Source organism: Orycteropus afer, unplaced genomic scaffold (genome assembly GCF_000298275.1).
Source record: "Orycteropus afer afer isolate SDZICR_OR568_19922 unplaced genomic scaffold, OryAfe1.0 scaffold00070, whole genome shotgun sequence".
Lineage (NCBI taxonomy): Eukaryota > Metazoa > Chordata > Mammalia > Tubulidentata > Orycteropodidae > Orycteropus > Orycteropus afer.
Window position 1 is genome coordinate 9,758,247 of NW_006921657.1, and position 11,139 is coordinate 9,769,385.

The 11,139-nt window shown below is 36.2% G+C and overlaps 1 protein-coding gene across 1 annotated transcript in view; it reads right to left on the minus strand.

Moving 5' to 3' along the window:
- MYPN (myopalladin) overlaps window positions 1–7,216 on the minus strand; it is a 118,365-nt gene extending 111,149 nt beyond the window's left edge. The window contains exon 1 of the mRNA XM_007940692.2: window positions 6,324–7,216. Within this exon, the coding sequence (XP_007938883.1) occupies window positions 6,324–7,216 (893 nt within the window). The remainder of the gene's footprint in view (window positions 1–6,323) is intronic.
- Window positions 7,217–11,139: the final 3,923 nt, after the last annotated feature.

An 11,139-nucleotide genomic window follows, 5' to 3' on the forward strand; every position in this document is an offset into this window, starting at 1 on the left:
TCGCTATGAGTCGGGGCCGACTTGACGGCACATAACAACAACAACAACAACAAGGAGTATACCTACCTAGTGTAAATGTTCACTTTATATACCTGCCTATTGTATAGCTGGAAGCCATGGAAATGAGTTCAATTCCAGGCCCAAAGAGTGACTAGGGGCCATAGTCTCAGGGGTTTCACCAGTGTATATCAGACCAGTAGGCCTGTTTATTTGTTTGTTTTTTTAAATGATTTTGAGTTTTGTGGTCTAATTCATTCTTGCATACTAATTGTCCTTAAATGTTCTTTCATCTCGTTATATTTCCCTATACTCAACTTTCAATGGTTTCCAGTTTGTTTTGAAACCAAGTCTAAACTTTTCTGCTTCGCATTCAAGGTTCCTCAAAATCATCGACTCTCCTTCCCAGTTAGCTCAGTCTCCTCCCTGTCATATAAAAACATTATTACGATGCTGTGTCTGTGCCTTTTTATAAACAGATGAGTTGGCCCTAGCCTGAAAGGACATATACCTTCCCCCTACTTCTTTAATCTTAGCATTCACCTTTTCTCACCTGGTACCCCACATTCTTGACATAAACAAGTACTTGTTCCCTGAACACACTTGCCTCTGGGCCATTATACCTACTTTCCCCTACCATCCTTGGCCTCCTAAAATTAAAGTGTCACCTCCTGTGTTAACTCTTCCTTTATCCTGCCTTCTAGGCAATGTAGCTCACATCTTTCTCTGAGCCACCACTGCATACTATATTTACTGCTGTTATAACCTTTCTGCAGTAGATTTGCCTATGGAAACATGACATTTGATTTTTTGACTGCTACTTCTATAGGTGTTAATTATGGATCCGAGTAAAATGAAATCATTGACAACTTCAGTCTTTTCTCCATTTATCATGATGTTGCTTATTGGCCCAATTGTGAGAATTTTTGTTTCTTTATTTTGAGAAGTGGTCTATACTAAAAACCATACATAGTCTTTGATCTTCATCAACAAGTGCTTCAAGTCTTCCTGGCTTTCAGCAAGCAAGGTGGTGTCACCTGAATATTGCAGGTTGTTAAGAAGTCCTCTTTGATCTTCATCAACAAGTGCTTCAAGTCTTCCTCGCTTTCAGCAAGCAAGGTGGTGTCACCTGAATATTGCAGGTTGTTAAGAAGTCCTCTTCCAATCCTAATGCTGTGTTCTTTGTCCAGCTTCTCAGATTATTTGCTCAGCACACAGATTGAATATGTATAGTGAAAGAATACAACCCTTTCCTGATTCTAAATCACACTAAATTCTAAATCCCTTTGTTGTGTTTGAATGACCACCTTTTGTCATACAGGTTCCTCATTGAGCACAATTAAGCATTTTGGAATTCCCATTCTTCACAATGTTGTCCATAATTTGTTATGCTCCACATAGTCAAATTCCTTTGCATAAACACAAAAAACAATAAAACACATAAACAATAAAGCACAGGTCAACATCTTTCTGGTATTCTTTACTTTCAGCCAAGATCCATTTGACAGCAGCAATGATATCCCTAGTTTCACATCCTCTTCTGAATCTGGCTTGAATTTCTGGCAGTTACCTGTACTGCTGCAACCATTTTTGAATTATTTTCAGCAAAATTTTATTTACATGTGATAATAATTATACTGTTTGACAATTTCCACATTCTTTTGGATCACCTTTCTTTGGGATGGGCACAAATTCCATTTTTAATGTTAAAGCTAAATATTTACTTTCTGAGTAGAGTTTTATAAATTCTGTGCTTAGGAAAATAATGACAGCTAATAGTCTACCCAGGAATCCCTTGGTGGTGCAAACTTAATGTGCTCACTGCTAATGAAAAGATTGAAGGTTTGAGTCCACCCAGAGGCACCTCAGAAGGAAGGCCTGAGAACTGGTTTTTGAAATCCTTTGGAGCACAGTTCTTCTCTGACATGTACTGATAGAGTTCCTATGAATCAGAATTGGTTTAGTAGGGTACCTGGAGAGTTCTAATTTTTTCTTAATGTAATTATAATCATGAAATTAAATACTAATGCATTCAGAAAATATTTAGTGAATACCTACTACTTTTCTGGCACCGAACCAGCTGTGGGGATATAAACATGAATTCTATCCACAAAGGAATTCTTTCTATGTGGAATTAGTATTGCTACAAGACAATTGCATTCATTTCTTTCACTTTTAATTTTGTAAAATTTTAATTGGTTGACTATATTGTTTTTGAAGGAAGGTTGGGCAATCCTACTTCCGTAGTGATACTGCCTCGGAAACCCAAGGAGGGGTCGCTATGAGTCGGAACGACTTGATGGCAAATAACAACAACAACATATTGTTTTTGAGCGACCACCAGATTACTTTGTTTTTCAGAGAATAGATACTTCATAATTTTTCCTGGTTAATTTTTCTCAGTGCTGCACTGAATTCTTCTTTTTTCCATTTTAATTTGAAATTTTCATGGTGAAGAAATGGCAGGATGAGTTTCTGAATGATCTGGCCTGATTTATTGATTGATTGATTGATTGATTGAAGAGAGAGGGATCCAATTTATGTTTTAAGTTCAGAGACTAGGGGGCTGGGCCAGACTAATCTGAGTGCATTGTGTGTGAACCATAATTTGAGGGCTCACCAACTTACTTAGACTGAGTGGTATTCATTGTAGTATAACATCTACCCAGTGTTACTCACTAGAGTCCTAGGGACTGTCATCAGGAGTGTTTAGAGTAGAAAGGCAGACACTGCCCTTATTCTTTAATTCTATCCCTTTGCCATGTATTAGGCCAACTGTGTCACTCCTGATTTAATCTAAGTTGAATTTCTTAGTTTCCTGTTTTTCTATTCATTAGTTCATTCAACATCTCTGAATCACTACTATGGACCAGAAGCTGTGCTTGGTGCTCCCGACACAAAAGAGAAACAACAGAACCCTCCTGTCAAGAGGACAGTTGAATGAAATATAGTAAAATGTAAATGCCATTACAGAGACAATATTTACTATTGCCTTAAGGTGCTTTTAAGGAGCCGTGGTGGTGCAGTGGTTAAGCGCCTGGCTGCCAACCAAAAGGTCGGCAATTTGAACTCATCAGCTGCTCAGTGAGAGAAAGATGTGGCAGTTTGCTTCCGTAAAGATTTACTGTCTTGGACTCCTATGGGGCTGTTCTTCTCTGTCCTATAGGGTCACTATGAGTTGGAATCGACTCAATGGGAATGAGTTTGGTTTAGTTTTTTTTTTTTGTATATTGCTTTTAAAAAGCAAAATTCAATATATGAAGATGTCTTTTGACCAGAATCCCATGAGTTAATATGTATATATACATTTTAAAATACTATTATTAATACAAATATTATTATGTCCTACAATATGAATGTTGTGTAAGCAGAAGATGAGGCCCTACTTATATATTTAGAATAAATGTTAAATAAGGAGGCAAAGTAACTCTTGCAGGACTCTAAATACCAGTAATTTTCTACAAAAGTGATACACTTCAATCACATTATTCATATTGTATTGCAATATCAACAAGTAACCAGTTCCTGTCAAGTCAACTCCAACTCATGATGACACCATGTATGTCAGAATAGAACTGTGCTCCAAAGGGATTTTCAATGGCTGTTTTTTAAGAAGTAGATCACCAGGCCTTTCTTCCAAGGAGCTTCTGAGTGGACTTGAATCTCCAACCTTTCAATTAGCAGCTAGTGTTTTAACCATTTGCACCACCCAGGGACACTATAATACTGAAGGTAGTGAATGTCACTCTGCAGGTTAAGGCTGCATATAGGTTTTGTCAGGCCTGAAGCACATACAGTTTGGTAGGGCCCTTTAAGAACATGAAATGAGAACACAAAATGAGGCATAGAGTCTTGGAAGTGACCTATGCAAGTGAAGAATCTGAAGCTTAATCTTCATTACCATCACGGAAAAGTTGATTATAGTGGGATACAAAAGAGGAATATCCTATTTATCCATCAGTCAAATTAGAGAAAACCTTGGGCATTAGGAAGAACAGAGTTCATTAAACAGATGTAAAAAAAGTTTATAATAAATGTAAAACATGTAAAATGAGTCTTTAAATTGACCTTATCTATAGTTTTATTCTATCAGATTATTCCCTATTATGTGGTTTTCTTTAAATTTTTAAAATACTACAGGTATGCTTTGAGTATAAGTCATAAATGCTTTATTTTTTAAGCTAAATTCTATAGGCCTGTGCTGTCCAAGACAGTGTGGTTCTTGGGCATTTGAAACATGGCTGGTGTAGTAGAGGAACAAAAAATTGAATTATATTTAATTTAAGTTTAGAAATTGATACTCAATTTAGTTATTGCAAAACTTCTTAGTGTGTTTGGAACAACTTGGGTGTGTTGATCTACTTTTTCAACTACAATTTTTTAAAAATAATATCTTACTGTGTTTTAGGTGAAAGTTTACACAGCAAATTAGGTTCCCTTTTAACAAGTTTTATGCTGATTGTTCTGTACCATTAGTGCCATTCTGTGCCATTTTCACAGTGTCAACATTCTCACTATTTCCGCTCTGTCTGTTCTGCTTCCATTGGTCTCGCTTCCTTTCTCCTCCTTGCCTTCTCATCTTTGCTTTTGGATAAAGTGAACACATTACTCACGCATGATGTTGTTTATTTCATAAACCATTCTATTATTTGGCTGAAAAGTGACCTGCAGAAATAGCTTTAATTTCAAGTTCAAAGGCAATCTTAGGGCAACAGATTCCTTTGGGATTCCTCTAGTCTCTATAGGTCCAGTAAGTCTGGCCTTTGTTAGGAATTTGAGTTTTATTTTACATTTTTCCCCATTCTATCTGAGATCTTCTATTGTATCCCTAATCAGACAGTTGGTAGTGGTAGCTGGGCACCATCTAGTTCTTCTGGTCTCAGGTTAGAAGAAGTTGTAGTTCATGTAAGCTATTAGTACTCTGGACTAGTTTCTTCTTTGAATCTTTGATTTCCTTCATTCTCTTTTGCTCCATATGAGTAGAGACCAATAGTAGTATTTTAGATGGCCACTCACAAGTTTTTAAGACCCTAGATGCTACTCACCAAACTAAGATGCAGAACAATATCTTTGTGAACATTATCTTTATGCCAGTTGACTAAGCTGTCCCCCAAAACTATGGTCTCAAGCCTTTTGACTCAATAAGCCAGTCCTGTGAATTGTTTGGATATGTCTAGGAAGCTTCTGTAACTGTTACTCTATGTGCTTTGTTGTATATGGGGATATATATGCAGCACATACAAACATGTTTATACATATACCAACAGATATACCTATATATCCGCATGCATATATACTTGCATATACCTTCTTATCCACATATATGCATCCATATCTACCTATGTAACCACACAACATATTTTCTTGTTTTTTACTGTTGTAAAATTGTATATGTTATAGTGTTTACCGAAATTGTCCCTTTTTCTCACATACTTCTTAGTATCTTTATTTACCTTGGTCAAGTTGTACTGACTTCACCCATATTTCAACAATCACCAAAGTGACAACAAGTGTCTACTATCTAGAAAGTATTCTCCATCTCTCTCCCTCCCATCCCTGGTAACCATCAAAGAGCTTTACTATCTGTATGTAAATCTATTCTTGCCTCTTTATAATAGTGGGGTCATACAATATTTGTCTTTTTGTGATTGACTTATTTCACTCAGCATAATGTTCTTGTCAACTACAAATTTTATGAAATCCAAATACAGATTGGATATTTTCAAGAAAAATTTAGCATCCAAATTGAGATGTGTTGTAAGTGTAGAATTCACATTGGATTTTGAAGACTTAGTTCCTGTGATAAAAGAATGTAAAATATCTTACTAATAATTTTCATATTGATTACATGTTAAAATGATGATATTTTAATATATTGTTAAATAAAATACATTATTGTAATTAATTTAACCTAGTTTTTATTTTATTTTTCAAATGTGGCTATTAGTACCTGGGTAGCACAAATGGTTAAGTACTGTGCTACTAACCAAAAGGCTGGTGGTGTCCCATCAAGAGGCATCTTAGGAGAAATGGTTGTTGATCTAATTTCAGACTCACAGCCTTGAACCCCTTTGGATCAGTCCTACACTCTGACACATGGGGTACTCATAAATCAGAATTTACTTGACGGCAACTACCAACAACTAGCCCATTTTTAAAAATCTGTGGCTAATATTTTATTTCTGGACAGTACTGCTTTAGACTACAACAACTGCTTTTCTAAGAGTGTATACAATTTTTGAAACTACATACTCAACAGGCAATATTTAGAAGGATCATTGTATATGGAAAATGATTACCAAACAGTATGAACGGGACATTTTTACCTTACTTGAGGTGGTGGAATTCCTACCACTATGCAATCCAACTGAACTCGGGTTCCTTCTGGAACTTCTCTGCTCCGTAACTTTTGAGTGAACCGAGGAGGTTGCCCCAAAGGTTCTTCATAATATAAAGATGAAGGTGAAGATCCTGGGGTAATGTCTCCACCAGCTGCCTCACTGGCAGCCTGCTCAGCTTCACGTCTCTTGGCTTCTTGCTGTTCAAGGGCATGATTCACTTCATTATCCCTGGTATCCGCAGCGATGGGGATGGGAACAGAAGATCTTTCTCGTCTTTCTGACAGATCTGAGAAACTGGAGCTGCTTTCCTGCAACATTTTGTTTTGAGATTCCAATTTGCTCTTGTGGTTTTTGCAGGCACGAGGTCTAATCCTTTTGGAGCTATGGGCTTTGAAAAGGGAGGACAGCTCTTCAATGAAATCGGCAGCTTTATTTAAAAACACCTTTTTAGATTGAGTTTCAGAACTATACTGTGGCTTTCTTGCTTCCTGGGGGCTCTCTTTAGAGCTGGTAGGACTTCGAGAGTTATCCAGGCAGAAGTTAGGGTCAAAACTTGATTTAGGTGAGCGTTTCAACTGATCAGAAGAAAGATGTTTTCGAACTTGAGATTCATCTGTTTTCTCCAAAGGGTCATGATTGATGGCCAGTCTTGCCAGATTGACACTTTCATCTAATTCTTCTTGGCTCAGAAAGGCAGAAAGATCTGGAAGGTCTTCTCCTCCTTCAGCAGCCCCAGAAGGACTGCCAAAATGAAAAGGGTTGGAGGAAGGTTCTGCTCGACTCCTCTCATTGTTTCCCCGATGTCTGGTTTCGGCTAAATAGCTCTCTCTCAGAAGTTGAGATATGGAAGTAGAAGCTTCTATGCTGTCGTCTTGCATGCTGTCACAAAACAATAATAATCACAAAAGTTTGGATCATTCCTAAAGAACAACAGGTCTATATTATAGCACAGTGGATTTGTAAGACCTTAAAGCTTGAAATAAAGAATTGCCTAATTATGGTACTTTTAGAAAATCTACTTTAAAGTCTTATAGATCATTCTCAAATTTTAAAATAAAATAGGTATTAAATGAACATTCCCTCAAACTGAAAATAAAAACATTGCTGATTACCACTTTATTATTAAATGCTTTAACTGCAAGTTTAATTGTGAAAGTTAAGGTATAACTATAGTGATCTTAAATACAATATAATATGTAATTTTGATAATACCTGTAAAGGTCATTAGTTACAAAGTGCTTTCATACACAAGTAGAGATTTGCTCTCCATCTCCCCCACCCCTTGTTGTTGTTGTTGTTATGTGCCATTGAGTCAGCCCTGACTCATAGTGACCCCTCCTTGGGTTTCCGAGGCAGTATCACTATGGAAGTAGATTGCCCAACCTTCCTTCCGAGGAGTGGCAGGTGAGTTTGAACCACCAGCCTTCTGGTTAGCAGTCAAGTGCCTTAGGCACTATGCTACCAGAGCTCAACAGAAATATAAAAATTAAGAGATACTGACAATATAATCTCATCTAGTTACTGAAAACATAGATTTGACCTAACTCATGAAAAGAAATACTGCTTTAGTTATTTGACTAGAGGCAAGCTATTTAAATTTAATTTTGTTTATGTAATCAATCTGCTCTTGAAAACTGTGACTGTTTAGCCTCATCAAACAAGATAGAATTAATTTAGTTTCTACAAAAATATGAGTTTGAGTCCAGATTTTTAAAAATTCTCTAAATTAACATTGGTTAAGAGGTTATATGAGACAGGCAAATAGAGGTGGCAAGGCAGTTGATTTTTCACTGTATACCCTTTCCTAACTTATTAATTTTAATTATATAAATACATTACTTCTTTTTAAAATATGTATTTTTAAAAAGTCTTTAAGAAGTCTTAAGAAAACAGAACAATAACTTTAGTTCCCATGGACTAGAGATTTTGATAACGCAAACTAAATTTATATTATTAATACTATATACATTTATTCACGCAAACATTCACTAGAAGGATGGCAAGCTTATAACCCACAAGCTAACACTCTTCTCTCACTCTCCGAAAAGAAATAGTTAGCTGGTTACCATGCTCTTCCCATTGCCCTTGACTTTTCTTTAATGTTCTACTCCTTCAGCCACCACCAATCAATCAGAGATGCTAATGGAGATGAAGACTACAATGTCTGCCATTCTTGGCTACTATGTGCTATGCCTTGTACTAGGAAGACAGAGAGGAAGGTAATCTCTTATATCTCTTCTGGCTTTAAGGTTCTATGACAAAACTCGTTTCAGCTCATGCCTCTTCTTTCCCTTGTATAGCAATTTCACCATAAAACTTCCTAGGAACTGCCCTAATTTCCAAACTTTTAGAGTGCTATCTAAAACTAACATCTATATTGGCAAAGTAAGCAGTCACCTTGAGAGGGCATTAGAAATTGCTAAAAGGATCAACAGCAACAAAATATTTTTTTCTTCCGCTTGCCTGCAATAGCCTGAGATTGCCAATACCGGAGACACTTAACTTGGGTGAAGTCCACTATGCCTTAAAAACAGACTAATGTAAAATGCAAAGGCGTTGGGTGGGTGCAAGGATTTATCCCCAAAGGTATTTATCATAGTATGGATGAAAATATGAAAAAATTGGAACCATGGCAGGTAATAAGAAATTGTTGTTGTTGTTGTTGTTATATGCCATCGAGTCGGACCCGACTCATAGCGACCCCTCCTTGGCTTTCCGAGGCAGTATCACTACAGAAGTAGATTGCCCCATCTTCCTCCTGAGGAGTGGCTGGTGGGTTTGAACTGCCAGCCTTCTGGTTAGCAGTCAAGTGCCTTAGGCACTACACTACCAGAGCTCCCAAAGTTAACTGAATTATGATATACTCATTAAATAGAACTCTATGATTATTTTAAATGTTGTAGAACAGTGAATGATATATAAGATAATATGTGAGACAATACTTGGATAAAGGTGTTGTTAATGTTAAAGAACTTCCAAATATGTATATTTATGGTTGAAATAGAAAACACTCATATAAGTAATCTGCTCTCTGCATCTAATTTTTTTTACGCTAATTGAGCTACCATGAGTGCCTGTTGTGATGCTTATTGTCATGGAAATTATTATGAAAATAAAACTTTCAGGTATCTTTTCAAAATAAAAGATTAATGTTTTAATGTAATATTTATCAGCCAACACTTTGGAGTTAGGTAGACCTGGTTTAGTCCTGACACTTGCTAGCTGTATAAACTAGAGAAAGTTATTTAACTTCTCTCTAAGCCTCAGTTTGCTCATCTGTAATATGGGGACAATAACAGTAGCCATCTCATAAGCCAAAGTGATGACTAAATCAAACAAATGTGCTTGGCATTTAGTAAATTGTAATTATTATTATTATTTAACAGCCATGATTACGTATTATGGTCTCCATTTTATAGATGAGAAGTGGAGGTAGAGCAAGTGAAGTGAGTTGATGCAAGGGCAAACTTTGAAAGGAAACTAAATTCTAGATTTGCAGTTAATTCAATGTATCTATATTCTACTGACCCACCAGCCGCTCTGTGGAAGGAAGACTGGGCAATCTACTTCCACAAAGATTTACCGCTTTGGAAACCCAATGGGGGTCGCTATGAGTCAGAATCAACTGGATGGCAGTGGGTTTAGTTTTTTGGTTTTGTAGTCTACTGAAATACATGAAGTCTCTCTGTCTTTGGATTTTTGTACATACAGTCTTTACTCAGGCTGCTCTTTAAGCCCATTTTTCTTTACTACCTTACCCGGCCAAATCCTACATGCTTTAGTTCTTAGCTTAGCCATCTCCACTCTGGGATTTCTTCTCTTCTCTGGGCTGGATACCTCTCCAATGTGCTCCCAAAACTTACTGTCCTTACCCCTAAACATAGCACTTATGTAATTTAAATTTCATAGTAAATCAAATTTGCCTATTTACTTTTTTGCATCCCTCACTTCATTTTGCATACCATCATATCTGTATGCACAGAGCACATAGTACGTGATCAATAAATATTGTTGCATTCTTTTGTTCATTAGAATTTCCAGCTAAATTTATTGTTTTTTACCCCTTTTTTTAAAAAAAATTGTAGGGTAAAATAGGACATATGAATAGACAATCATATTTACAAAGAAAATTTACAGATGCAAAGAAAAAACATAAACTGGTAAAGCCAGTCATAACTTCAAAGTGACTTTCAAACAAAAAATTTTATATGGGAGATAAAAAAATAACTGGGATTATGTTTTGGTTTCACACTTGAAGTATCAAAGGACTTCTGATTATAATCAGAAAACCAGGGTTTGAATCCCAGCTCTAGCACTAAATAACTTTGCTATCTTGTGCAAGTCACATAATATGTCTGAGTCTCAGTTTTCCTTGTCTATCAAAGGATAATAACAATTCAAAGAAGAGTCTCTGATGAAAATTTCTATATAAATTGTTAACTGATAAATATTACCTAAAGTAGGAAATATAAAAATGTAAATCTTTCTCTTTAAAACATTAATTTAAAAAACTATGTTATGAAAATTGTATTTAAAAAGACCCAACGCTATGAATAGCCTAGCTTCAATTCATTCACTCAGTAAATATTTATTGAGCATCTACTATGTGTCAGGCACTGTTCTAGGCACTGTGGATTAAGGGGTAAACAAAAGATAAAGTCTGATGGAGCTGACATTCTAGTGGGAAAGATACTAAGAACAAAAATAAAGTAGGACAAAAACCAAAAAAAACCCAAACTCACTGCCATCGAGTCCAATCCAACTCAAGTGACCCCTCCTTGTGTTTCCTAGGCAGTATCAC